General features: G+C 37.3%; 2 protein-coding genes across 5 annotated transcripts; one reads left to right on the forward strand and one right to left on the reverse strand.

Annotated features, from left to right (window-relative positions):
• The first annotated feature begins 188 nt into the window (after positions 1–188).
• Positions 189–23,043, forward strand: LOC135727790 (uncharacterized). Of its 4 annotated transcripts, none has more exons than XM_065245809.2 (9): positions 189–401; positions 3,630–3,691; positions 4,177–4,197; positions 4,306–4,578; positions 5,578–5,871; positions 8,028–8,318; positions 8,401–8,570; positions 8,689–8,790; positions 16,361–23,043. In XM_065245809.2, the coding sequence occupies exons 2-9, from the start codon at positions 3,637–3,639 to the stop codon at positions 17,360–17,362; spliced, it is 2,208 nt and encodes a 735-aa protein (XP_065101881.2). In that variant the 5' UTR covers positions 189–401; positions 3,630–3,636; the 3' UTR covers positions 17,363–23,043. The 4 variants fall into 4 exon arrangements, with proteins under 4 accessions (XP_065101881.2, XP_065101883.2, XP_065101882.2 ...); XM_065245810.2 differs by lacking the exon at positions 189–401 and adding an exon at positions 1,053–1,206; XM_065245811.2 differs by lacking the exon at positions 4,177–4,197 and having other exon boundaries at positions 190–401.
• A 369-nt stretch (positions 23,044–23,412) lies between these two features.
• On the reverse strand, positions 23,413–27,832 carry LOC135743408 (zinc-binding protein A33). The gene is made up of 6 exons (XM_065261103.2): positions 27,681–27,832; positions 27,319–27,414; positions 26,818–27,051; positions 26,326–26,348; positions 25,648–25,763; positions 23,413–25,238 (listed from the first exon to the last, which is right to left on the reverse strand). Exons 1-6 carry the CDS (start codon positions 27,744–27,746, stop codon positions 24,676–24,678), a joined length of 1,098 nt encoding a protein of 365 aa, XP_065117175.1. The 5' UTR covers positions 27,747–27,832; the 3' UTR covers positions 23,413–24,675.
• Between the last annotated feature and the right edge of the window lie 107 nt (positions 27,833–27,939).

Consider the following 27,939-nt stretch of genomic DNA (forward strand, 5'->3'; position numbering starts at 1 on the left):
TATATATACATTCAGTTGCCCATACAAAGCATCCCTGTTAAACATTCGTAATCGCATGTTATTCATATACTATATTTCATATATGATATAAGGGCGTTGGTCTCTGTAATGGATCGATGTGAAGAATATATTATAACAGTTTAAGGTGGCTTCAGCAAAGGTTGGCAGTGTTGAATCCTCGTGACACGCCCATAAGCGGCTGTAGCGCCAGGTTTTACACACTGCACTCGAGACCATATGAGGTACCGGACGGATTCCTGAAGTAGATCTCAGTCTTGAAGTGATTTTCTCCAGAATCGAAGTGAAAAGGTCGTAAGAAGAAAATAAGCTGTCGAAGAGGCAATTTGCACTTATTAATCGTGCTTACAGTCCATCATTTAAGAGGATTTTGGAAGTATACGGTAAGGATGACAATTTTGCGGTATAACGGGCTCAGTCATTGAAGGGTTAAATTCTGCAGTTTCTGCCTCGTCTGGTACTTTTCCGGCTGGTTAAAGTTGGCTATTGCCGTTGAGATGAAAATGAAATGCGGGGTAAATTTTAAGGGTTTGGAAGAGCAGGTTGTATTTTTGTGCGCTGATGGAGAAATATGCGCCTGCATAGCATCACATTAAATGCCTCGTCAGCGCGCGCCCTATGGTTCAGCATCTACAGAAGCGTGTCAGAAATTTGTCACATTTACGTTAATGTGGTGAGCCGACAAATGTGTGTATCGCTCAGTGCCAAATCAATTGTCTGATTTTTGTAAATACTACAATAATTTACGAGTTGTTTTAATATTTATTCATTTAAATAAGACGATTGACTGCGGCTCAATTGGCCTGCTTCATTTCGACGCGCGTGCACGGTAATAACCCGAACTAGTGTAGGCGATCTGCCTCACCGTGTGACCAAAAGAAAATCTGTTTGCCTGGCAAATATTTTTATGATTGGGAGGGAAAAAACGTCGCAACAGAAGGTTCAGTCAGAAACAGAGACCGCTCTGGGGTAGTCAAGTCAAGGATGCCGCCGCCCCTCTTATCACATATGGACTCTCCCTCAAAACCCATCTGACTGTGTGAGCTGGGCGTTGAGCTTGTGGTATCCAAAAATTATGTTTAGTTAGTCACATATAGCTCAATTGTTAGAACATTGCGTTAACAGCACGGTTTTGGATTTAAACCCGAACACACATACGGATAAGATACAGTATATCTTGAATGCAATGTAAGTAGCTTTAGACTAAACGTAATTTAAATGTAGTACCATAATCTAATCGCCTTTCATGTCGATCGACCGGGATATCTCTAATATTATTTTTTCCCTGGTTGTCTGGTTAAAAACATTACAATAGATTATCATTTGAGAGTGGATGTAGGCTGTAACAGTTAAATGCAATGAAGTTTGATGTAATCTACTGAAAATAACTGATGTGGAAAACATATGCAGATTCCTGGTAACGTTACCGTGCTTTTTGGACATGCCCTCCTTTTAACATAAATGTAATGATCACACATGAATCTGCACATTGAGAATCTGATTTTCTGTTCATATTATTGCACTAGGTTTGGACTTTTGCCATGATCTTCTGAAACTACAAGCAGTTAATATATCATCAGATAATTAAAAGTACATTTTCTTAATGTTCTGTTTATCTTTTGTACTCCACTCAAGATGAAACCATTGTCTTGTGACTATTGTGGTCTGTATTCCCCTCTCCTCTTTCTTGCTACTGCGTGTTTAATGGATGCTGTGTCTTATGCTTATTTATAATGGGAACGTTGAAAGAGAGAGAGAGAGAGAGAGAGAGAGAGAGAGAGAGAGAGAGAGAGCATGTGGACCAGATGGCACTTTTTCCCATGTAACACATTTATAGTGATGCATTTTCAAGTTTTTGCACCTGATTGATAGTAAATTGTTCATGGGTGATTGTTGAGAGGACTTTTATGAAACCACTAGTGATGTGGGATGTCTGCTCTTCTGAATTCTGTTCTAATGTATAGCCGGGCAAAGGTTTTCATTATTGTCTCATTAGGAATACAATTAGGAATCATGTTTGGATTTGGCAGACACATACTACCCAACAGCCTGCGCTGTATCTATTGTACCAGCAGCTCAGCATTTCTCTTTAAATAAAGCCAAATCAATGTAATGCTGAGATTCCCACTCACATTGACTAAAACCCACATTGTTTTTTATTCATTACAAAACCCCTCTGAGATACCAGATCAATGTCAGTCATAGAAAAGCAATACACAACTCGAGCTAGTAAGACCACAATTACAGGCACATCCAAATAGCTCTTTAAAGAGGCTCGTTTGTCTGCAGAACCCTTTTAGGTCCATAATCTGTTGATCTAAATAATGGCGCAGGTTTAAGCTGACATATTGCATCAACACTGAAAAACAGGGCTTTCTTACATTAACACAATTTAATTTTTGCATAGCTGCTCTCCATTTGCTGTACTCATTTGATCTGTGTGCCTTTTTTTGTCATTTTCTTATTCTCCAGCTGAATGTGAATATGAGAGCAATTCAGCAATGTACTGTAACAATTACATGAGTGCAGTCAATTAAAATCCACTGGCTTCACAAACAAAGCTTAGCTAAAGCCATGACTACGCCAATTAAATGGCACTGGCTTATTTTAAGATCTGTGAGTTTTTTTCAGTTGGGACAGCTCAAACATGTTCCAGGACTAGCCTTAAAGGGACATTCCACTTTTTTGCAATCGCTAACGTGTGGTCGTGAAGTATATCATGCGCCGAAACCGGCCGGAAACAACAAGTCGGAATGATCAGACCAACTAAATTTATCAAACATTGTTCTTGCTCCTTCTTTAACTTCTGTATATTCGGCAGTTTTGCAACAGCGGGCCGAATAGCTTTTCTCACGTCTTTCTCCGCTGCCATTACTGAACTACAACTCAAACTGACGCAAGACCCCAATGTCATTTTTCTTAGCCACCCCCCTCTGTTCGCTGATTGGACCTGCAGATTTTTGCAGGAGAAAACGAAACTCTACAGAGCAGTCCCAGACGTAGTACTGAAGCGAAATTAAGCAGAAGCACGTAGGAGGGCGGAGCCAGGCTAATTTTCCAGCTCCCCTAGAGTTAAACATTTGATTCTTACCGTTTTGGAATCCATTCAGCTGATCCCCAGGTCTGTCGCTAGCACTTTTAGCATAGCTTAGCACAATCCATTGAATCTGATTAGACCATTAGCATCGCATTAAAAAATAACCAAAGAGTTTCGCAAATTTAAATTTTCCGTCAGTCTTAGTACACGATGTAACTACAAAAGAGTCAATTTTTAAATAGGAAAAATATAGAAACTCTTTGGTTATTTTTTAGCGCAATGCTAATGGTCTAATCAGATTCAATGGATTGTGCTAAGCTATGCTAAAAGTGGTAGCGCCAGACCCGGAGATCGGCTGAATGGATTCCAAAATGGTAAGAATCAAATGTTAAACTCTAGGGGAGCTGAAAAATAAGCATATTTTCAAAAAAAGTGGAATTTCCCTTTAAGCCTTGTCTGTGAAACTGGGGGTAAATGTCTTATTTAATTACTTCTAAAGTTTATTTGTAAGGATGGAAGGATATTGTTTAGCATTGGTTTGTGGTAAAACTGATTCATTTGTATATGTTTTCAGAGCCAATATGCAGAATCTGTTGCTGCTCGTCTTAAGCGTGCTGTTGTGCTGTTATTGCTCAGGTAAGAGACTCCTTTCAGTGGTTTACTGTATATGTCTTTCAGTATTACCACAACTGGTGCATACAGTACATCTTTTATTTTATAATGAATATCTGTCTTCACTAATGGAACCAAATTGGCTTTCAGTTTCCTAGGCGTCATGCAATTAATAAAGTAAATATAGTCATTTTGATCAGGGCATGATATGTTACTAAGCTTGTTAGCCATCTAAATTCTCCATAACTCTTAGTGATTTAATTGCTGAACATGAATCGATTACATCAGTCCATTACAGCTTTTCTTATTCTGGTTATGTTTAGAAAATGACAAAGGACTTTTGTATTTGTGGTTAAAAATGTATTTCCACATGAACAATAATTTTGGAAACACTTACTTAAAATGATTATATTAGTAATTTGCATGTTTAAATAGCAAATTTTTATATGACTTTAGTATTTGTTAACATTAGTTTGTTAATCTAAACATTGGTGCTTCTGGCCTTTTAGCTTTCTCTGCATCTCTGAAAGGTAACGCATATAACATGTTATGATAAGTTATTTGTTATTTCATTGTTTCATAAAAGAAAGAACCAGTTTTGCTTACTTTAAAATAAAATTTTCCTGTCTTTCTTTTAGCTCAAGAAGAGACCCAGACTCTATTTTTAGGGGAAGACTTGCACATCCCCATTCCAGTGGATAGAGCAGGTGTGTCATTCAAGTCTTCAGTTGGTCAAGGATCCGAAAAGGTGCTGATGGCTGCTGGGAAGGCGGTAGATCCTCGTGCCAAACTCAACGATGCTTTAAGCCACCTAATCTTGGAGAATGTTGGAGAAACTGATGAAGGAGTCTACACCATCACATCTTTCCAAAACACTGAGAATGTTACACGCTTGACATTTTATGTTAGAGGTATGGAATAGCAACACAAATTGCAAACATTTTAGTTACCATTGTTACTTAAAATATATATATATATTTTAACAACTTAATCATCCAATCACATTGACAGTGAACTGAGCACACCAGTAAGCGTTTATCTTTCATAGTTAGTGTCCATTACTTAGAACCACTGTCTTATTACAAGAACTACTGAGCAAAGGTTACATCATCTAATTAATATTCATGAGAAATGCTAATAAGATTTAAACTAGGCTTTCCCTCCTTTCTCCTCCCCATTAATACTGCATGACCCTCAGTTCATCATTTATATACATAAAAACTAATAATATGTCTTGAATGTGTCTTATATTACTGTACAGGAGCTATGCATATTGCACACTTCCTACAGCAGCACATACACTAGATCAGATGAGTAAAACATACAGGAATAGCTCTGAGTGAAGTCCATTATTATGGGAAGTCATTTGGTGAACAGTGAGGGTGGTTTAATGACCCGCTGCAGTAATTGTAGCTCTGTCAAGCCACACCGGGTCCCTTCCGTTTTTTTTTTCAGATCCCAGTAAAGATCCTTTCTCTTTCACTCAACTCTCTCTTTTTACCATTATTATTGGTGCTTACAAAGACAAGCATCACTATTGATATTGCTCACCTTTGTTTTTTGCTACAGACTTAAACAATACCACAAATCTTACTGAGAAGTGGTATACTACAACATTTATTAGCAATTGGATTTTGCTCAGAGACAAAACGAGTAGAAAAAACAGCTTAAATCTAGACTACCTGGTAGATTGATGGAGGGACTTGGGTCAATAAGCAATCACCTAGCAGGTCCTTAGCAACCACCCACAACACCCTAGCAACTAGATTGCAACACAAAACACCTTAGTCACTTCATAGCAATGCCTAGCAAACTCCTACAACACCCTAGCATCATAGTGCGTGACTTTTGCAAAAACCATTTACAGTGTTATTAGTATATTTAAAAATGTTATTTGTCTCTCTTTCCAGATTGTTATAATGAGGTCCTGGTCAAGTATGGTTCAGATTTTTACGTAGTGCTGAGTGATTTTTCAGAGCCGCTTCAAGTGGGGTTTCGTAACAGTACAGTGGAAGCCAATCAAACCTCGGTGAAGCCTGTGGAACTGCTGAATGATAAAGGGAAACCCACAGAGAATTACAATGGTCGAATTAATGTGACAGCTCAAAAGTTCACCCTTCAGGCTGTCACAGGCGCTGATGAAGGTAGTTACACCTTCAGAGCCGGTGGGAAAGAGCAGAAGAAGATCTGCCTAAAAGTGAAAGGTAAGAGTGGGACAATTCAAATCTGTGTTTCGTCACACAGGGATGAACAAACTGTATTATAGAGTATGTTTTAAAGGACTGATGTGTATTATTATATGACTGATGTGATGTGTAATAAAAGAGTAGTTCACCCAAATATGAACATTCTTTTAGAATTTACAATTTCTCATAAACCGTAATCGTCCACTGCAGTAACTGACGAGACGGATGGCGTGATATCCACTGCTTCACTCTAATTGGAAGTCACTCTTGAAAGTTGCTCATGATTTGCATAAAGTTAAACTTTTCTCAACCTTGTCTCATTGCTGGACACACCCTTTTTCTTTCGCCAGTGGTCACTGTTGCTTGTGTTGCTGGAAGCTTCCATTAGAATAAATGAGCTCATGTTGCACTGCCACTTCTAGTTGCTGGTGGTCTGATCGGGACTGAAGATTTGTTAACTAACTGTAGTCATTTGGATTTCTTTAAAGGATTAGTCCACTTTCACAAGAAAATTTCCTGATAATTTTCTCCCATGTCATCCAAGATGTTTGTTTTTATTTCTAGTCAAAAATAAAGCCCTTATGTATAATGTTATTATGTTGAAAGGTCGCTGGAGCAGTAGTTTTGTATACGTTACCTTTCAACTGATTATGTAATACATAAGGTTGCGCATGCCAAGGCTAGTGCAAGACGAGAAGTTTTAGTTTTTTACAAAATGATGATAGTTTCACTAGTTAAGACCCTTATGCCTTGGGGTGGATTCTTTAGAGCCATTTGAAGTTGCATTGAAGCTGACGTGATTACGTAATACTTAAGGTGGCACATGCCAGGGCTAGTGCAAGATTATTTTGATGAATTGAGGATCGACCTTCATGCCTCGATTGTGATCTTTTAGAGCCATTTGAAGCTGCATTGAAACTGCAATTTGGACCTTCAAACCATTGGGTTCAATTGAAGTCCACTATATGGAGAAAAGTCCTGGAATGTTTTCTTTAAAAAACATACTTTCTTTTCGACTGAAGAAAGACATAAATATCTTGGATAATATAAGGGTGAGAAAATTATCTGGAAATTTTCTTATGAAAATGGAGTAAATCTTTTAACTTCCTAAGACCCGAGCTTTGGTTTGTGTTTTTATTTTTTCAGATTTCTTCCAGCTATTTGGGGTTAGGAAGAACCAATAAATATAATATTTCACTTTGAACATGAAGCAGTGTGATTGTCCACGTTTGTGCACAACAGGTTCCAGTTACACAGAATTAAGTATTATGGTGCAAACAACAAAGTAATGTGATCTTAGGTCTTAGAAGGTTAATGATGGATGTACAGTATGTGATTTTTGGAGCTTTGCCATGTTGACCCAAATAAAAGAACATAACAGCATTTTTATATCAAATTGTTTACTTTTATGCATTTGGCAGACCCTTTTTTATCCAAAGAGACATACAGGGCAAACATTTTTATCAGTATGTGCATTTTCTAAGTTTTAACCCATGACCTTTTGCACTGCTAATGCAATGTTCTATTGCTGGGGAGAAGAAGTCATACATTTAAGATGACAGAATTTTCATATTTGGATGAACTACTCTACTTCTTTAAATCCTAAAACTAACCTTAAGGGTACAGTAAAATAAATGAAAAAGGAGTGAAATATGTCATAGTTAAGGATAATAATGATAAAACTGTCTGCTGACAGGGTGAAGTTACCAAATGAGTAGTATTTACTTATGATAATATTAAGATTGATATAGGTTTAAAGTAATTTGTGGATAGAAAAAGACCGCAATGTGATGCGGGAGACATGAAAACACTGTTGGTCATTGGTTGCCGGGGACAACTGTCAGCTTTACTGTGTAGTGGCCATTATAGATAATATGTGACTGTGCAATGCGGTAAAGAGCATACAGAGGGAAAGAAGAAATCTTCTGGGTATTTCATAACACAAAAAGTGATGATAGTAGAGACAGTACAAAGAAATAGAGAGAGAGGCAGATGGCACAGATTCTTGAGTCATGCTTGCAGCATTTATTCTCTAAAACATTTATGATTGCGTCTCAATGCTTTTTTCACTCAATGACATCACCAGAGCAAAAAAACTCTTGAGGTCATTGGCCGTCTTGCTTAAAATATAGCTCTTATATTCTCTTCCTTTTTTCTTTTTTTCTCTATTCCAGCACATCAAGTATTTGTCACCCTTACATATGGTGGCACTCTGAAAATAAATCTTCACATTAATAGTTCCTTAGCTCGCCTGTTCTACACCCCTAAGTCTGATAAGACTGGTAAGTATGTGATTCTGGAGAGTGGAGAGCTCAAAATGCCTCCTAATCTGAATTTCGAGAATCGTCTCTCTTTGGAGGAGTCTGTCTGCGTGCTGACGGGGTTGAAGGCCAGCGATGCCGGAGTTTTTAGTGAGACTGACCTTCACGGATTCCACGTGTCTGAAGTCTACCTTGAGGTGGAGGGTAAGATGATAAGGAGAAATAAAATGGACAGTTTATTAAATTTTCATGTACCAAACTTATTTGTGTATGCCTTTTCATTCAGAATACAGGCTTCCTAATCTCTTCATTGCCATCATTGCTCTGGTGGCATTACTGGTGCTGCTGCTGTTGGTGTGTTTGATCTCATGTTTGATTAAGATACGCAAACGTGCAGCGAAGGCCAAAGCCACTGAGGAAAACACAGACAAAGCGGAGGGAGATGCGTTTAGACAGGTATCTACCTCCTGTCATACAAATAAACAAAACATGGTCATTTTAGTGGCTTTAAAATAGATTTTGGAGATCTTTTAGTAGATTTAGAGTAAAATATAATATAAAAATATTTCTGCAGGTTGTGAAAGATGCCTGTACCAATCAGAACGAGGAAGCCCCAGCCCTGTCACAGAAAGAGGACATCACTGAGAAATCACAGAGCACAGAGGTCAGCATTAAGGTGAGTTCTTAGTATCTGAAAAATACACTAGTCACTAGATTTAGCACAACTTCAAGAGGTATGGAGCCAGAATGATCTCAAAAAGAAAACATACAAAGCATAATTCATGAACACACAGCACAATTCACATTACAAAATCAGATTTGTAAATTCAAAATGCAGACCATAAACCTCCCAGCCAAATGCACAAATATTTCTCCAAATGCTCACACGAATACATCTCACCATAATAAATTCAAAATGTTTTCACAAATCTGTATCATGTTCTTGAATGAATTATCATCACACATTTATGAATGTTGTTACATTTATTTATGGATCGTTGAATCTGCGTTTTCAAATCGCCACACTTGTGTGGATTGCTTTGAATTTGTGTGTGGTATTTTTGAGAGCTTCTTGCCAGGTTGCGATTCATAAATACCTTTTTTGAATGACGTTCTGTTTAGCCAATCGCATTGAGCTTTTAACCCACCAATCATAACGCTCCATACCGAACTGACTCAAGAAGCACAACGCTGCGCTCTACTGTGCAGTGTCTGCATTAGTTTAAACACAGAGCGGGACATTCTCAGCAAGATCACACTCAACCAGTAAGTAAAGTTTACTTTTGTATCTGATTCTGATTTATAATTTAAAAAAATATATATTTTCGTAAGGGTTGTTTTATTAGTGTAGTGGGGTGAGGCTTTACATGCATATAAATACAGTGGTATTAAAAGACGATTCACTACACATCTTATAAATCATATTATGTACAGACAAGCAGATAAGCACAGAATATTGCATTTTATTTTCATAGAACACACCTTGGGTGCCATTTTATGCTTTGTGTTTATATTTGCATCGATTACGTCATTGACTACATTTATAGTACCATTTTGTCTGGTGAGTGTCCAGTATCATATCATACAGTATGTATCAATCATTGTGTTTAATATTAGAGAGAAGAATACATAGAGAAATGTACATTCACAGTAAATATGCATTCATGTTCCTCATGCTAATTCTTCACATCCTAATTACATGTTCACCCACATGTTATTTGATAAATTTAATGAATGCAAGGAACCACAAAGAAGTTTGGTAGGTATTGCAAAATAAACAAGACAACCAATCGCAGTAAAACAACAATGTTATTTTACAAAACTCAACTTGTTTGAGCCTTTCTTTTAAAGGTGCAGTGTGTAATTTTTAGAAGGATCTCTTGACAGAAATGCAAAATAATATATAAAACTATATTATCATGGGGTGTATAAAGACCTTTCATAATGAACTGTTATGTGTTTATTACCTTAGAATGAGACGTTTTTATCTACATACACAGAGGGTCCCCTCACATGGAAGTCGCCATTTTGTGCCACCATGTTTCTACCGCAGACTTTAACAGACAAACTGTGGGATAAAGTTGTCTCCGACAATGATGTGATTGTCCGGTGGCAGCTACCGTAGCTTCTCTATGTGTTTTAAAAGCGAGGGGTGAGCAGTGGACTGAGCCGTTGGTTGCAATTCGCAACCTCACCACTAGATGCCGCTAAAATTGACACACTGCACCTTTAAAGGATTATTCCATTTTCTTTAAAAAATCCAGATAATTTACTTACCCCCATGTCATCCAAAATGTTGATTTCTTTTTTTTCAGTCGAGAAGAAATGTAAGTTTTTTAAGAAAAACTTTCCAGGGCTTTTTTATTTTAAAGGAACACTCAAACATTAGATTTTTACCGTTTTGGAATCCATTCAGCTGATCTCCAGGTCTGGCGGTACCACTTTTAGCATAGCTTAGCATAATTCATTGAATCTGATTAGACCATTAGCATCGTGCTCAAAAATGAAAAGAGTTTTGATATTTTTCCTATTTAAAACTTCACTCTTCTGGAGTTACATTGTGTACTAAAACTGACGGAAAATTAAAAGTTGCATTTTCTAGGCAGATGTGTCTAGGAACTATACTCTCATTCTGGTGTAATAATCTAGGGCTTTGCTGCTGTAACATGGCTGCAGGAGGCGTAGTGATATTACGCACTGCCCGAAAATAGTCCCCTTGATAACTTTTAATAGCAGGGGACAATTTTCTGGCACTGCGTAAAATCATTGCATCTGCTATCATTGACCTATTTTAAAAAAAAGTGGAGTGTCCCTTTAATATACTTTATTGGAGCCCAACAGTTTACAGTTTCAATGCATTTTAAAATCGCAGTTTCAACGCAGATTTAAAGGACTCTAAACGTTCCCAAACAAGGCATAAGGGTCTTATCTAGCAAAACAATAGTCTTCAAGAAAAAATATGTAATTCTAAACCACAACTTCTCATCTTGCACCAGTCTGGTGACATGCCAACCCGACCTCACTTAATGCGTCATCACATCAAAAGATCACACATGATGTATGCGAATCTACCACCCCAGTGTATACAAGCGTGGAGAAAGAGAACCGTTCAGATGTTGTTGTATGTGGAATGATACTAATTAATGTCTTTATATCAGTTTATTGTTTAAAATGGTCCGCAAATGTGCTTTTTACAGTTACGTGTGACCTTTCGAGGTGCTTACGCAATAATGTGAGGTCACGCTGGCACGTCACACGGCTGGTGCAAGACGAGAAGTTGTGGTTTAAACGTGCATATTTTTTATTTTTCTTGCCAAAAATGACAATGGTTTCTCTAGAGATAAGACCCCTATGCCTCGTTTGAGATCATTTAGAGGCTGTTTACACTTGGCATTAACATGCGTTTTCGTCGATCAGATCACAAGTAGACGACGTTAATGCCAGGTGTAAATGGTGTTCAAAACGTTTTGAACGCGTCCACTTTCGACCACTTTCAACCACATCCAGAGGTAGTCGAAACCACTTTCGATCGGATCGCTTTGGAGTTGCGGAACGCAAATGTGGTTGAATGTGTTCGAACAGCCACACGCGACCGCCTTCTCTCCGCCCATTTATCTAATCTGAGGTATTAAACACAAGTTTTACGTCTTTTTTTACACCTTTTTTTGAACATACGGTGAACAGCGCTATTTTTAGCCTTTCATTGATAAAACTACTGCGGGTGTTCTCCGTAGTTTTGTTTTGAAAGCGTGAAAGTTGCGCGATCCTATTTCATCAATTGCGCTGAAAATTCAGAGAAAGCTCCAAGATATAAACGTACAAAACACTGTGCAGCATGTATACTTGCTAAACAAGCAGCGGACTCCGACATAATATTAGTTTGCATCCACATAAACTCATAATTACTCCCACTCGCGTTTGAATGACAGCAGAGAGACTCGCCCACGGTCACAAACCACCCCCTCACAGTATTCAGCACAGATGCGGTCGAAAGTGGATAAAAGAGATGGACTTAAATACCAGGTGTAAACGTAATGTGTCTCTCTCGTCCACTTGTGATCCGATTGATGAAAACACATCTTAATACCAAGTGTAAACAGCCCCTTAGAGCCCTTTGAAGCTGCATTGAAACTGCAATTTTGAACTGCATTGAATTTGTAAACCGTTGGGGTCCAAAGAAGTCTATTAAAATTAGAAAAATCCTGGAATGTTTTCCTTAAAACATAATTTCTTTTCGAGTGAACAAAGAAAGACATAAACATTTTTGATGAAATGGGGGTCAGTAATTTATCAGGATTTTTTTAAAGAAATTGAAGTAATCCTTTAATGAGAAGTGTTCAAAGAAACTCATTAAACCTTCTATAAAAAGAAAGAGGTGATTAGAAAAGCATAAACCTGTTAAAATAGCATTTTAATTATTTTAATCTGAACAATAATACCAAAACCCAGTAATGTTACAGTAAAGTACAAATTAGGATGTTGTACTGAAGCTTTCTGTATATGCAGGGTCTGCTTCACTTTCACATCTGGCCCATTGTCTCATGTTTTCATTGCACTGATTGTATTCACGCTGTTCATGTCATATTAATTGCCTTTGTGATTCCAGAAATTACAGAAAATGTGTTGCCTTGAATGAGGTAGTTTTAACACTTGACAGGCGATCCGTTTCTGATTAATTTCAGACAACATATTCTATTCCCTATCTTACAGGCTCACCACCCCAACAGGTCAAGCATTCCATCAGTCCAGTAGACCTACTGGGCAGCTTCTTCATCACTACACCACATACAGGAATGACAAGAACCACCAGCGTGATCTTCACGCCAATCATAAGCCATCCTATTGAAAACAAAGACATACACATTGAAATACCACTTTTAAGTATCTGTAATTTTTATCTTAAACAGCTGAATACCTGCTCATAGACCCTTGCAAAACCACATCCTGTTTCAGTTTTAACTGAATCAAAATGTTAAACACACATATTTAAAACTTAATTAAAGATGTTAAATTTAAAGCTGTAACAGGGAGTGCTTCTGCACCAGTATTATTACATTTTATACATATACTTATAAGTGTTGCTTGTGGTTATCTCTTGTATTATTTTCCTGAATCATATAAATAATAAGAAAATTCAAAGCAGCTGGAGCTTGAAACTTAATGCATCATTGGCTCATGCTTTGGAATTTCCTGTTAACTCCTCAAAAGAGAGAACACAGGGAGCCACAAACATGTTTTGTTGTGCAGCTTAAAATCATCATCGTATCTAATTACAAAACTATTTTGTGCTGGCATCTGGTTATGGTAACTAGGTCAAATATTAGCAATATGAGGAGCCAGGCTTATAGCTTCAGCACGAATAATAAATGTGATGAACTATAAGAACTATGCAGATTGTGAAAATGTGACGGGACTGACTAATGTCAGTAACAGTTACAGCCATAAACATTCTGCATTAAACAGAAAGTCATGGATGTAACTTTTAAACTTTTTTTTATCAGTAACTTTAACTTACAAACGCCTCTACTGAGCGAGAATGCTGTGAAGCTCAGGCAGTGCTGTTTATATTCTTTGCTTATCTGCTGGTCTGTACATAATAGGATTCATAAGATGTGTAGTGAATCGTCTTTTAAACTCACTGTACTTATGCATGTAAAGCCTTTATCACATTAAGCTTTTAAGAATGTGCCATTTATAACACTGCAAAACACCTCACTTCACTAATATAAGCTACTTGTACGAATAGTGCCCCCGTGTCAACAAGCTTTGACCCCGCCGAGATGGGTATATGCAGAGGTCGGAACCAGTTGCAAACAGGTGGGTCAGCCTCAAGTGGGTGGGACTTTAGGAGCTAGTGGGCTGTACAAATCTCCAAAGGATTTTGATTGGTTTATTTAATGTCATGAGCGATGTCGTATTTCTTTGTGCTCCACAGTTGATTTTGATTGGTTTATTCAAAGGGATAGTTCACCCAAAAATGTAAATCCTGTCATCATTTGCTCACTCCCATGTTGTTACAAACCGGCATAAATTTCTTTGTTCTGATGACCACAAAGGAAGATATTTGAGGAATGTTTGAAACCAAATCAATCATGAGCCTCATTCATTTCCATAGTATTCTTTTATCCTATGGAAGTCAATGGGGTCTCTGATTGGTTTGTTTACAAACATTCCTCAAAATATCTCTAATATATTATTTGTAACAACATGAGTAGTTTAGTTTCGATCCTTGCGGCTTAGTCTAAATATTTGGTATTTCGAGTCTGTCTTGCAGAAATATTATACCCCAACCCTAAACTCAAACCACAGCGACATTTTAAAGTTTGTGGGCTTGATATAAAGCATGCTATCATCATGTGATTCAAACACACTCAAAACACCAAGTATTTAAGATCCAGATCCTTGTTACTAGTAAAGGCTCTCACTAAATCCTTGATGTTTTTCGAGTCCGATGACATCATGCGGGTGTGATTTGTTGCCTGCTCCGATAGCATCACGATCTTGGCCGAGAGGTGCTTTGAGTCTGTCGATTTCAGGGCTGTTAAATCTTACAGAAACATATATTATACCCTAACCCTAAACCACATGCTTAACATAAACTATGCTATCGTCATGTAAACGGACTCGAAACAAGGATTTAGTTAAAGCCCACTAGACAAGCCCCCCACTTACATGTCCTGGTATAAGCTCCTCCCACCTGCAGGTCTCTGGTCTGCAGCGATATCTGCTTGTCCCATTTGGCACCCTAAATCTGAAATTGTATCACACCAAACCGAATGCAGAGTCTGAATCTTTGTCATACAGTCAACAGAAATATTTCGTTATAGATAATACATGTTTACTTAGTGAGAAAAAATATTAAACAGTGTCGCATATGTTAAATCTACATAAAGATAAAGAGGTCATGAATATGCAAAAGAGTCAGCAGCTGCCAGAGAACAGGTATATCCAGGTGAATATTAATTTGTTAGTCATGCTAATATAATGAGATAAAATGTACCTTACAGTATATTCATTGAATGTTGATTTTTGCCTTATAATTAAAGTAAATGGCCTGTTATACTAAAGAACAAGCTTATTCTATGCTATATATTTATAATTTGTGTTATATTTGAATGAACCCATCTTTAATCACACTTATAAAACGAATGTGTTAATTATTAATACAGTGTTTGTATTATGATATTTAATACATTGTGTGTCGTTTTGTGTTAAATAAATAAAATGGACAACACACGTTAAGTTAAAAGTAACAAAATTTGTTGTCCCTTTTATTTATTAAACACAACATATAATGTGTTAAATATTATAGGGGAGAAGTGGGGTGTATAGGAGTATTGATATACCACACTTGTGAGTTATTGACCACGGCTAAATTACGTTTTTCTGAAAGATGGTACTTTCGCCCCTGCTCTCCCCTAACACAAACAATGTGCGGCTAAATAACCTTTTTAAGAGTGTGTGTTATTTGTGGGTTGTTTTACTTTTATATATGTATTATTTAGTTTACAGATGCAGAAAAGTGCATATATGCTAAGTTGTTATAATTGTTATTTTGACTATACAAATTTTGTGGTCAAATAAATGAAAATGAAACATTCTTTTGAGTTGAACTTGTTTCATTAGCTTATTTGCTTATAAGTTTACTTGTAAAGAAAACAAAGTGAAACATGACATAGTGAAAAATGGCTTATAAAATTATATTAATGTATATATATATATATATATATATATGTATATATATATATGTATATATATATATGTATATATATGTGTATATATATATATATATATATATATATATATATATATATATATATATATATATATATATATATATATATATAATAAACAGTGGTATATATATATAACAGTGGTATATATATATAAAAGCATAAGTGACCCCTGCCTGGCCCCCTATATACTGTACTCTAGAACCACCACTGTTCATAAATGTGTAATAATAATTACTACAAGAACATGATTTTTATATTTTTTTTAAAACATTTTGTGTGAGCTTTCAGGAAAATATTGTGCTCTCGCTTGTGTGTTTATGAACTGCATTTTGAATTACGAATCTGATTTTGTAAATATGAATTGTGTTGTGCATTCATGAATTATGTTCTGTACATGGTTTCTTTTTGAGATCATACAAAAGTATTTGCTTTATGTGAATTGCTGAAGTATACTTTTTATTAAATATGTTTTCCTTGGTATGCTCTAAGACTGCTGTGTATGTTGCTCAGGGTTTGGAGGTGTCAACTAAAGAGCCAAGTCTCCAGGAAAGGAATCTTGAGACCAGTGACTCTGGTGTAGGCTTTAATACCTCTGGGCTTCCAGTTGACAGTGATACAGATGTTCAAACGGCACCCATAGATTCTGATGTATTAAGTTCCTCTGCCGCCCCGTCACTTAAAGCAGATCCAGAGCCAAAGTCTGCCCCCTCACCTCCAAAACCAGCACCAACTTCTGATCTGAAACCAGCTCCCGTGGCCAAGTCGACTGCTCCTCCTCCACCTTCTCCTGAACCCAAAGTAACACCTGAATCCAAACCTGCTGTGACACCCGAGCCAAAACTGACCCTCTCATCAACACCCGAAACAAAAGCAACCTTGACTCCATCACCCGAACCAAAGCCAGCTGTGACACCCGAACCAAAGCCAGCTGTGACACCTGAACCAAAGCAAGCTGTGACACCCGATCCAAAACCAGAGGCCACCAAACCAATTCCGAGCCCAACTCCTGAAGCCCCCAAAACATTAACACCAACACTCGATGCCAAACCACCCACTACTCCAGATGCCAAACCAGCAGTTTCGCCTGCTCTTGAGCCAACACCAGCTAAAGTCAGCACCCCTGAACAGAAACCTGCTGTTAGCCCGACTCCTGAAGACCCCAAAACATCGACCATCACTCCTGCACCTGATCTGGATTCAACCCCTGAGCCTAAAGCCTCTTCACCTGCTTTGCATTCTAAACCACCCGTCTCACCGGTTCTCGACCCAAAGCCAACCACAAACGGTACTCCCGAATCCAAGGATGACATTTCTCCTAAGCTTGATGTGAAGACCACTGAGGCACCAGCATCTACCCCTCCTAAATCTCCTGATACTGGGAAAAGCTTGCTCAAAACTCCCGAGGTCATATCCAGTGGAGGTCTTTCTCCAGAGGGAAAACTAGACTTGGCTTCTCCTAGTGACAGTGCACCTCCTTCCAGCACTGATGGAGCTGCACCAACTGAGATTTAAACCGTAGCCTCTTTCCTGCCTCCTCTGAGTGTATTAACCACCACAGACAATCGAGACACTTGACTTACCAACAAAGAAGAGCTAAGTGACTTCCTAAGTGGGTGGGATTCTTACGTCTTTTAAGTCTCACTTTTAATACGATTAGCGTGCATCAAAAGATATTTACACTGTCAGTTCACTCAGTTTACTAATATTTATTCACCCTGTGACAGTAAAGTGTAACACGTTAAATACAGAGATATAGCACCACTGGCTAATTTTACTCAGAGGGGTGAATTCACTAAACAGTTACACCATTTTTACGGTGCAAAAGGCTTAACCAGGCGCTCCATGTAATTTTGTAATTTAGGTTTGTTTAAAGACTTTATACGCTGTTGCAATTATTATTGTGCTGTTACCACCAGTGAAGCAGTTTAAAAGAGATGTTTGCGTAGGTTTTCTGACAAGCGTGACATGACTAATTCTTCAAATTATGATAAAACGATTAGAAGCGTGTTTCCTGCATTTAGCTGAGCTGATTCAGATGCTTGGACTGCAGTATTGTATAATGCAGTATTGTCCCAGTAAAGTATGCCATGGCATTGTGCCACAACATTCATACAACCTAGCACTCCTAACACATACCGGCCTGTGAGATTGAAAGAAATAGCAGCATGCAAATTGCATCACTTCTTTCGTGAATAATGGCCTGTTTACACCAGGTATTAAGATGCATTTTGTCGATTAGATCACAAGTGGACGGCACTAAATAAAGGCGTTAACCTGATGTAACATGTTTTGAGCTTGTGCCCTTAAGACACTCGTGCACTTTTGAGGTAGTTGAAAACGCATTCAACCGGAGTGCTTTTGTGGTGTAGATGCTCATGTGGTCAAATGTGTTCGAGCACCCACAAAAGGCTACCTACTGACCTTAGGGTGCGCTCTCCGGAAGTCGCATTTCAGTTAAATACATTATAAAATTAAGATTTATTCCCCTTAAGACATATAATCATTGTAGTTTCATTCTTACATTAAAATGTAATGGTTGCTTTTTTTAAAATAGAACCTGAAATATTAGACCTCAATGACATTTGCGGTCAACCAATGCGACTTCCGGAGGGTGCAACCGAAATCCTGGCCAGGACGTGTCCGGCAAGATGGCACAATGTTTCCTCCTCTCACCCATAGACCATCCCAAAGAAATCAGGAAAGAAGCGGTTGAAAGTGGACAAAAGAGACATGTTTATTTCTCGTTTACTTGTGATCTGCCTGATTGAAGCGCATCTTAATACCAGCTATAAACATGACCTCAGACACCAAAGGAAACGCAAATGGTTCTTAGTGAATTCCCCCTCAATAAGGGAGGCTGTCGGGGCTTTTTATGTGTATAAAAACAAACATCCCATCCTCGTACCTGCATGAAGATAGGGAGAAAATAAATTTGATCATCTGTTCCATAATCCTAACTTTCTGCGGTAAAACTTAGGAAAAGTGCACAGAATGTTAAATCTTTACAAGATTATTTTGACCAGTAGGCAAATCCAAAGTTCAACATTGATGCTGTTGAGTGATTTGTTAGAAGAAAGCCGGCAAGATAGCCTTGTTTCTGAAGAGTTTTCTTGTTTCAGCGATTACTATGAATAGTGCAACACTCAATATGGCCACTCTGGTGTCCCTCCTTCAAGTTAAAAGAACCAATCATCAATCGATAAAGACTGATGATTATCTGGGGGAGGGACTCTTTACAGGGTGAGGCGTTTGCCAACTTGTGCGCATTCCAGTAGCTGAAGCGACATTGAAAAAATTGTGTTTTGGTACAGTTGATTTCAGGCTTAATTGTTGTTTGGAAACATGTTATTTAATTGTGATTATAGCACAATATTCTGTCCTTCCGCATTGAAGTAAATAGGACTTTAGTTTTGCACGACTAAAATGACTGCCCGGAGGCACTGGAAACATGGCCGCTTGTGGCATGACTTCCTAAAAGGGAGTTTGGTCCAACCCTTGAAAACATTGGTCTCGCGGATGTTCTTCATGGATGTGACAATGCACATTTCCTGTTCATTTAGTATTACAAGAGTTGTTGAAATATGTGACACTGGACCGCAAAACCTTAATATTAAGTAGCACATGTATATTTGTAGCAATAGCTAACAATAAATTGTGTGGGTCAAAATTGATGATTTTTCTTTTATGCCCCAAATAATTGGAATATTAAGTAAAGATCATGTTCCATAAAGATATTTTGTAAATTTCCTATTGCAAATGTATCAAAACTTTATTTTCTCTGTGTGGATGCAGTTGCTAATGACTTCATTTAGACAACTTTAAAAGTATTTAGATTTTTTACACCCGCAGATTCCATATTTCAAATAGTTGTATCTCAGCCAAGTGTTGATAAAAAAAAACATACATCAATGGAAAGCTTATTTCCATTAAAGATGATGTATAAATCTCAATTATTTTTGGTTTTGTGGTCCAGTGTCACATATATGCTTCTGTGAAGGAAATGTGTTTTGGGGGAATATAGATCTGATAAGTTTAATGTTCTAAATGGGTTCTATATTGAAGTCACCATGGTTACTTAACTGATAAAATAGGATTAAGGGTTAGGATGCTTCCATAATACAGGCATAGATTAAATAATCTCAGTGGTATGGCAGAAAATGTTTCTGTTATCTCATCTGTTATCAGTGATTCTTCTTATCAGTTTTAAAGGTTTCAGGATGTGTATCCCATGTAAGCAGATCTGTTGATTCTAGATGTTTGAGTACCAGTGGATGTGCTTTATAAGATCTAAATTATCTCCATTACTTCTGGGAAATCCACAATGTTGACTCACATGCCAGTTTACATACAGTACAGTATATTCCAGGTGTCTCCAGTGGAACCTGAACACCACTGCCTGTTATACAGTATGTCTAGGATCCTGCTCGTAACACAGAGGTTGTGGAAGCAGAGATTTATAAGTGAGTTTGAATATAAACTATCTTAAGGTTTGTGGGTAGATTTCTTAAATGCGGGGTGACCTTTGTCTCACATTATAGCTTGATTAAATCTGAATGGCATTGTAAGGACCACATATTTTGGCGAAGCACAAAATACTTGCGATTGAAGGTTTACAGTAGTCGATTATTAATTTGAATGACCAGGCGATGCCTTCCCCTACAAACCGCCAAAATATGGCCTTGCTCTTCCAAGCGAAGTTTTAATATCAGTGCAATGACTTGAAAGCCATACGGCTTTAACATCTCATAATGTAAATATTACAAATATTAAATATATTCAAAGTACACAGTTTCCCCCCTAACATAATAGACTTTATGACCGACAAGGCAGGCTTATAAATGTAATCCTGTCTAAAAATGATTGTATGCACACACGTGTGTTTTGTGATCTAAAAACATCTAAGCAATATACAGTATGCACAGATACACGTGTGCATATAATGAAATAATAGCTGGTCTTCGAGTATGTATTGTGAAGTACCAGGTTATTTCATTACTCACAAGCATTCACTGTAAAGGGTTTTTTCTTCTTTATGCAATAAAACCCCAATAAACCTAGCGTAGTATCACCATCATGCTCCCCTGTGACCAGGCTTCTGACTAATCGCATTGGCTGTAGATGTAAGTGAGCTTGATTTCACATGCCCTAATTTTTGGTCTCCAACAAAATGATGTCATGGTTAAGTGCATCCCGGTAATGCGCATCACACATCTTTCCAGGCAAAGTCAATATTCATCTGGTTGCTTGCTGAATTGACGGCATTATATAGCATTAGATCACCTCCAAGAATCGCATGAATTAAGAAACTGTACCTTCAAGACACTGCCACTAATATATTAATCTTGAATCATGATTACTGTATGTTTTTGTATTTGGTGTGTGACACGTTGTGCCCTTGGTAATTCGGTTGTGTTTTCTGTGTGCGTGTTTGCGCAGGTGCATTATGGGATTTACCCATGTGCATGCCCATAGGTAGTCATTCTGGGCCCCTTAATTGTCATGGGTTACCCCGGTAGCTACAGCCCTGCCTGTGAGAGATTATAGATGTTATTCACCATTGGCGACATCAGCAGACCTATAAGTATTTGTAAATGTGCATGTGAGTATGTTGTGTGTGTGTGCGCGTGTCAGTGTGTTAGTAAAGCAGCAATGTTGATTGGATAGATGTAATTTAATGCATTTAGCAGTGTCTTCTATCTTTCTCTCTCTCTCTCTATCACTCTCTATCTCTCTCTCTCTCTCTCTCTCCAGCCTGCTAGTAATGGCCTTTCTTTCTAAATGGTATTAAAGCAGGTTCAGTATAAGAGAGTTACAAATGCTTTGCTTTTCATTAAGATTTAAATCAGAAGGGACTCTTTGCATTGTAATACGAAAGCCGTTCGTGACTACTAAATTCTGTTTTGATACTAAGACGGCCCCATGCTGTTTGTGATTTTGACTTAATCCACACTCAAGACTATGCCATATGGAGTTTGTCAATGCATGCAATAGAGTTGAGCTCCCATAGTGTTTATCTGTGCTAGTGCGATCATGCATTTGTAAAGTAGTGCGTATATCTATATAAAAAGTCTGATTTTCATATACACAGAGAGCACTGCTTTTGTAAGTCTCCTTGTGTATAGATTCGATAATTCCATTGCCTAAAAGTACCAATGTTATACAAAAAAATAAACCGTTTTATTGTTTATCAACCTGTATCTCTTCATTTATGTATGGAATAGACCTGATTGGTCCAAGACAAATTCTTAAAAAGTATTAGGAGAGTTACCCAGAATTCGGTGGGTGTACTATGAAATGATCTTTTAAAGGGACACTCCACTATTTTGAAATAGGCTTATTTTCCAGCTCACCTAGAGTGAAACATTTAATTTTTTAGCGTTTTGGAATCCATTCCGCCGATCTCCTGGTCTGGCGGCACCACTTTTAGCATAGCTTAGCATAATCCATTGAATCTGATTAGACCATTAGCATTGCGCTCAAAAATAACCATATTTTTTTTATTTATTATTTAAAACTAGACTCTTCTGTAGTTCTGTAATGTTATTACGCAGTGCCCAAAAATGATCCCCTTGGCTACTTTTAATAGCAGGGAACTATTTTCGGGTGCAGCATAATATCATTGCGCCTCCTGCAGCCGTGTTACGGCAGCAAAGTCCTTGATTATTACGCTAGAATGAGAGTATAGCTCCCTAGCCATATCGGCCTGAAAAATTGAACATTTTAATTTTCCGTCGGTCTTAGTACACGATGTAATGACAGAAGAGTCAAGTTTTAAAAAAGGAAAATATATTGAAACTCTTTGGTTATTTTTGAGTGCGATGCTAATGGTCTAATCAGATTCAATGGATTATGCTAAGCTATGCTAAAAGTGGTGCCACAAGACACAGAGATCGGCTGAATGCATTCAAAAACTGAAAAAAATCAAATTTTTGACTCTTGGGGAGCTGGAAAATGAGCCTATTTTCAAAAAAAGTGGAGGGTCCCTTTAAGGTTGAGGAAAATTAGTGGTGAGAATGCATGAAGAATGAGAAGATACAGTACATCTGTGCATCCTCTCCTTATTCCAACTTCTAGTGATGCTTAATGGTCTCTGTTCTTTCTTTTTGCACAAACATGTTTAAGATTTTGTAAAGAAAAGTGATACAGTGCTTTATTTCATGCCTAAAAACGACAATAAAGGATTTTAAAATGTTTCTCAGAGTCAGCCTGTGTTGTTACCTCACACATGTGACACAGCACAGCACAGCACAGCACTCTTACACGGCTCTCATGTATATGGAAGACATTTGCAAACAAGTATAGTGCTTTTTGCTCTTGTTAGTCAAAAGCGCTCAAACTCTCATTTGTCTCTGTCCTCCCTTTATTCGGGCCTGTTGCTTTTAAAATGGAGTGTGCAGGAGCATTTACCTCCCCTCTCTCTGTCTCCCTTTTTTGGCTTTCCAACAACACATAGTTTCCATTGTAGTGCCAGGGCTAAACATAACAGTTGTGTCTGTATTTATAGACACATAGAGGTAAACAGTATGAGGTAACCATATAAAGAGTTCAGATGCAAAACCGAAAAAAGTGCATCAGTCATTTCATTTTAATGGCAATGAAAATGTTATAAGTCAGTCACTGAAATGCTGTATTTTCACAAAATCTCACTTCATACAGTCATTTTATTGCAATTTAACAAATTTGACTGTCTTTCACCGCAAAACCCTCTAAGTGCATGCAACTTTTTTTTAGCAAAAAACTCCTCTTCTAAAAAAATCCACTTCTTTAAACAAGACATAGCTAACATTTGCAAGATCAAAAAGATGTAACTAGAAACATGCACATAATGAAAGTCAGAAATCAGAAGGTAAAAATTAAGAAATTGCCCACCACATTAGCGGAGCTTAAGGTTAAGGTTTTCCTTCTCATTTTTATAATGTCAGAACATTCCTAGAGATTCACAGATGGCTTGCAAACATGATTGCATGATGACATCTTTTATAAATAAAGTGCATAGAAATAAAAAAAATGATAAAAAAATAAAATAGGTTACCAAAAATGTTTGTCATTATGTACCCATGGCCATCTGTTCCAACATCATTGTATACCACAAAAATAAACAACTGCATTAAATTAATATTTAAAAATTAATATGAAAGGGTGAAACTGCATTATTGGGTGAACTATTTTTTGTATACATATAAAAAATAATAATTGTAGCATGAAACAATACACCGCAAAAATCTACTCTTCCTGTACTGAATATCACATTACAGTAACTTACTGTTAATTCAAATAGTTGACCCACAGACAACTAAGCATTAGGAACTGCTCTCTATAGTGATATTTCTATGCCTTCAACATTTAATGTGCACTGTAAAAAAAACCCCGAAAAATTACAGTGTTACTTGCAGCTGGTTGCCGGTAATTTACCGTAGATTTAAATTTATGTCATTTACTGGCAAGAGTTTGTTCAAAGTTAAATAAATGTTAAATATTAACAAGTCTTTATCTTTAAAGAATAAAATTATACAATAACAGCCTCATGCAAAGAATTCTGGTAACCAGAAATCATCATCAACCTTTTTCTGTTTTTTTTTTTTTGCTTCAGATTGTTTGCCAGAATGCTTTGCTTGATGCTGTTATTTTAGATTTACTCTGTAAAGACAAAGATGTTTAATGTTCATTTAATTTAAACAAAATGTTGCCAGTAAATAACATATATTTAAATCTACGGTAAGTTACCGTCAACCAGCTGCAAGTAACACTGTAATTCCTACAGAATTTTTTTAAGGTGTGATGCTGATCAGAAAGACAGCAAACATCCATCTACTACCCCGGTCTTCTCAGAGTGATGGATGAAAGATAGAAAGAGGGGCACAATTCTTCCCTTCATCGTTGTCGCATGGGTTGTAGAACGGATAGATTGGCTCTAAAACAGTTCCCATGAAGAAGGAGAAGAGTGGCGCCATGGTCACAGCATTGTAGAAAGACACCTCCTCTTTATCACAGTCCAGAAAGATGCCGATGCGTACGAGATGTGCGGACGAGCGCACCTGTGTGGGCTTCGGATGGGTGCAGGCCGTCATCGAGCCATTTCTGAGGGACAACGTCCACATTCCGTTCAACGTGGTAGTGGAGTCCATCTCCCCACGGTGTACGTCCGCTTTGGCCACACCCACTCGCCAGGCGGATTTGCCTTTCACCTCCACCTCCCAGTAATGGCGTCCATGTGTGAAGCTTTCGGAGCCCATTACGCAATAGTAGTAATGAAAGCGTTTTGGGTTTCTTTCATCAGGGTTCTCCTTAGGCACTTCCTTGTCCTCCTCAAAAATCACAGATGTTCTCTCAGGAGACAGCGTCAACAGGGGATGTGCCGTTTCAGGGTCAAAGGTCAGCGTAGATATGTCTGTTTATAAAATGAGGTAAACATTTAGTTCACTGATTAGTCAAAATATGCGCTCAGTAATGTTTTCATTATCATTAATAGGATCTTTAAAGCGTGTTAAAACTCACTAAAGATAAAGGCTCTATTCATATCAGTAGCCTTTAATTTCACATGGAGCCCAAAATTGGACACTAATTCTTAAGAAAACATTAATCATTGGCTGACTGTAAATCTTGCATTTTTACAATGACATTGTTTGACTTTGTTTTTGAATAATGATGATTCCATGGCGCTGGATGTCAGTACGATAAATTATCAGCCAGCAGAAAGCAAAAAATTCACTTTTGTGCACTTTTTAATGAGATTATATAACATTCTATCTTTAGAAATCAAATAAAAAATAGCTGTATAATTTGGTTGTTTTCAGTACTTGGGTAAAGGGATGTTTTCATGTGCTTCCAGATCCTGTACTGAATGGGCCCAACAAACTGACCACTGCAGATTTCACTGTCTATTGGGGCAGGCCGGATAAAATTGACTTCGCATCTAATAAAAAGAAACAATAACACATACACACTAACATGGACTGATGATAAACAGATACAACAATGGAGAAAAATGTGGTAACTGTTAATATTATAAAGCAGTCAATGAAAACAGAGGAAGAAAGAAGATTAGGGCCATTAAATTACAACGAGCAATATCGTTTTTTAGGATTTATAAATTTTTGCATGTTAGTTAATGTGAATACTCTTCTTTAGGTTATTAACTAATATTAACAGTTTATAATTAAAAAAAAAAATTAAATGCTGAAATTAACATGAACTGAGATGAATAAAAGCAGTAGAAGTATTGTCCTTTGTTAGTTCATGTTGCATAATGCATTAAAATGTTAACAAATACAACTTTATGCTCTAACGTTAACATTTTAATAATATATTAGTAAATGCTAAAATTAACATTTCTAAGATTAATAAATGCTGTAGTAATATTGGTTATTGATAGTTCATGTTAACTAATGCATTAACTAATTTATAACAAATAAAACCTTGTTGTAAAGTGTTGCCCAAAAGTGTTTAAAATGCATATCAAATATTTAAACACTTGCCTTTTCAGCAGCTCTTTGATTTCCTAAATAAATAAAAAATGCATATTGTTTAGAACAAGAGCCTTAAGATTGATATCTGCCTGGTTACAGGCATCAGCTCTCCAGATTCCTCGAAGTCATGTGATTGTTTAGGCACTTGACAGTGTCAGGTGGCATCTACTTTATTATGTCCTGCTGGTTTGTTCCAGACCCTTTCATTGCCTTAAGCAACTTTAAATCTAACCCTGTCATGATGTAATGTGGTTTGAGACAATGATGTCATCAAGCAATACTAATACAGTTTAACGAACGATTCTGGCAGTCCAAAGCAAATAGCTCAAATCTTTAGACTAATCAAATTGACCTTAAATTCACCTTGTAAACAGACTATCTAGAGGATAAGTGCTTTCTTGCATGTGCAGCAAAGTACTGCTTCAGTTCAGATAACAGCTTCAAGATAAAAACTTTTACTACTTAAGCTGCCAGTTCAAGCAACTTCAAATGTAAATCCACCTTGAGAAGTTTGGGACTGTCATCTTCCCTCAGCTTGCAGTTTAAAGTCTCGATGGCTCTTTCTAGATCTCTGCCCTGCATTGCAATCTTCTTCTCTCTGTCTTTTAAGATCTTCACTCGACGATCCCTTTCCTTCCTCAGTCGTTCCAGGTCCATCTCCTCTTCCTCATATAGAAAGCGATGGAGGTTCTGAAACTCTGCTCGGATTTCACGTTCTATCTCTTCAAATCTGTTCTGTGTGTGAGAGAGAGGAGAGAGAGACATTAATGGCTTACCAGGGAATACAGATATTAATAAATCAGTCTGGAGGAAGCCGCAGACTAAGTCTCGCTAATGGAGTTATCACTCCAACGTAATAACGAAAATTGCTTATTACACATACATAGATTATGCTAAGTCACTGGATGGATTGACATATACATATTTAATGTCTATGTTTTTATTTGTTCCCTTTAATCTGATTTAAAAGTCACCATTAATGTTCATTACTGTATTACAAACCTCAACCGCCAGTGCTTCCACAAAGGTGTCATTCTCCGCTTCATAACATTCATCAATTTCATGTTTAATCTTTTTAATTGACTGGATAAGCTTCTCCTGAAAAACAAGCACAGGCACATAAACAAAAGCACTCTGCAGTGTGGTGAACGCACTCAAAACATATGCAAAATAGATTGTGATACATCAAGAGTACAGCATTAATACAAAATATAATCCTTTATTTTTGAATGACTTTGGAGATAAACATGATTGCAGATAACATGCTTATGCTGTTAGCTTGGAACCTTCTAGAAGTCAAATAAATGAGGTACAAATAAATTTACAATGTATCCCTCACCTTGTAGGTGACAGTTCATTCTTACCTTTTGGTCATAAAGGAGAGATTTGTTGAAGTTATTGTTTGTGTCCTTCATGTGATTTGTGTGCATTCCAGTTCTCCTTGTCAAACTGGAGCAGAGAGAACTCTGGGATGTTGTGCATGAGAGAGAGGGGTTAAATTAAGCTGACTGATAGGTGTGTGTTAGAGAGAGAGAGAGAAAGAGAGAGAGAGTGAGAGAGAGAGTGAGTGAGGGGGTGCAAAAGCATATGAGGGTAACATTTCAACGTAGAGAGATTTGAAAT

This window comes from Paramisgurnus dabryanus, chromosome 13 (genome assembly GCF_030506205.2).
Source record: "Paramisgurnus dabryanus chromosome 13, PD_genome_1.1, whole genome shotgun sequence".
Classification (NCBI taxonomy): Eukaryota; Metazoa; Chordata; class Actinopteri; order Cypriniformes; family Cobitidae; genus Paramisgurnus; species Paramisgurnus dabryanus.

What these genes read in the sequence shown, in the direction of transcription:
- LOC135727790 (XM_065245809.2), top strand. Translation starts at nt 3,637, where the DNA reads ATGCAGAATCTGTTGCTGCTCGTCTTAAGCGTGCTGTTGTGCTGTTAT. An exon ending in TTTCTCTGCATCTCTGAAAG is followed by an intron (nt 4,198 to 4,305) that starts GTAACGCATATA and finishes TCTTTCTTTTAG; the next exon opens with CTCAAGAAGAGACCCAGACT. An exon ending in CTTGACATTTTATGTTAGAG is followed by an intron (nt 4,579 to 5,577) that starts GTATGGAATAGC and finishes CTCTCTTTCCAG; the next exon opens with ATTGTTATAATGAGGTCCTG.
- LOC135743408 (XM_065261103.2), bottom strand. Translation starts at nt 27,746, where the DNA reads ATGCACACAAATCACATGAAGGACACAAACAATAACTTCAACAAATCT. An exon ending in ACAGTCCCAAACTTCTCAAG is followed by an intron (nt 26,349 to 26,817) that starts GTGGATTTACAT and finishes TTATTTATTTAG; the next exon opens with GAAATCAAAGAGCTGCTGAA. An exon ending in GAAAACATCCCTTTACCCAA is followed by an intron (nt 25,239 to 25,647) that starts GTACTGAAAACA and finishes TTTTATAAACAG; the next exon opens with ACATATCTACGCTGACCTTT.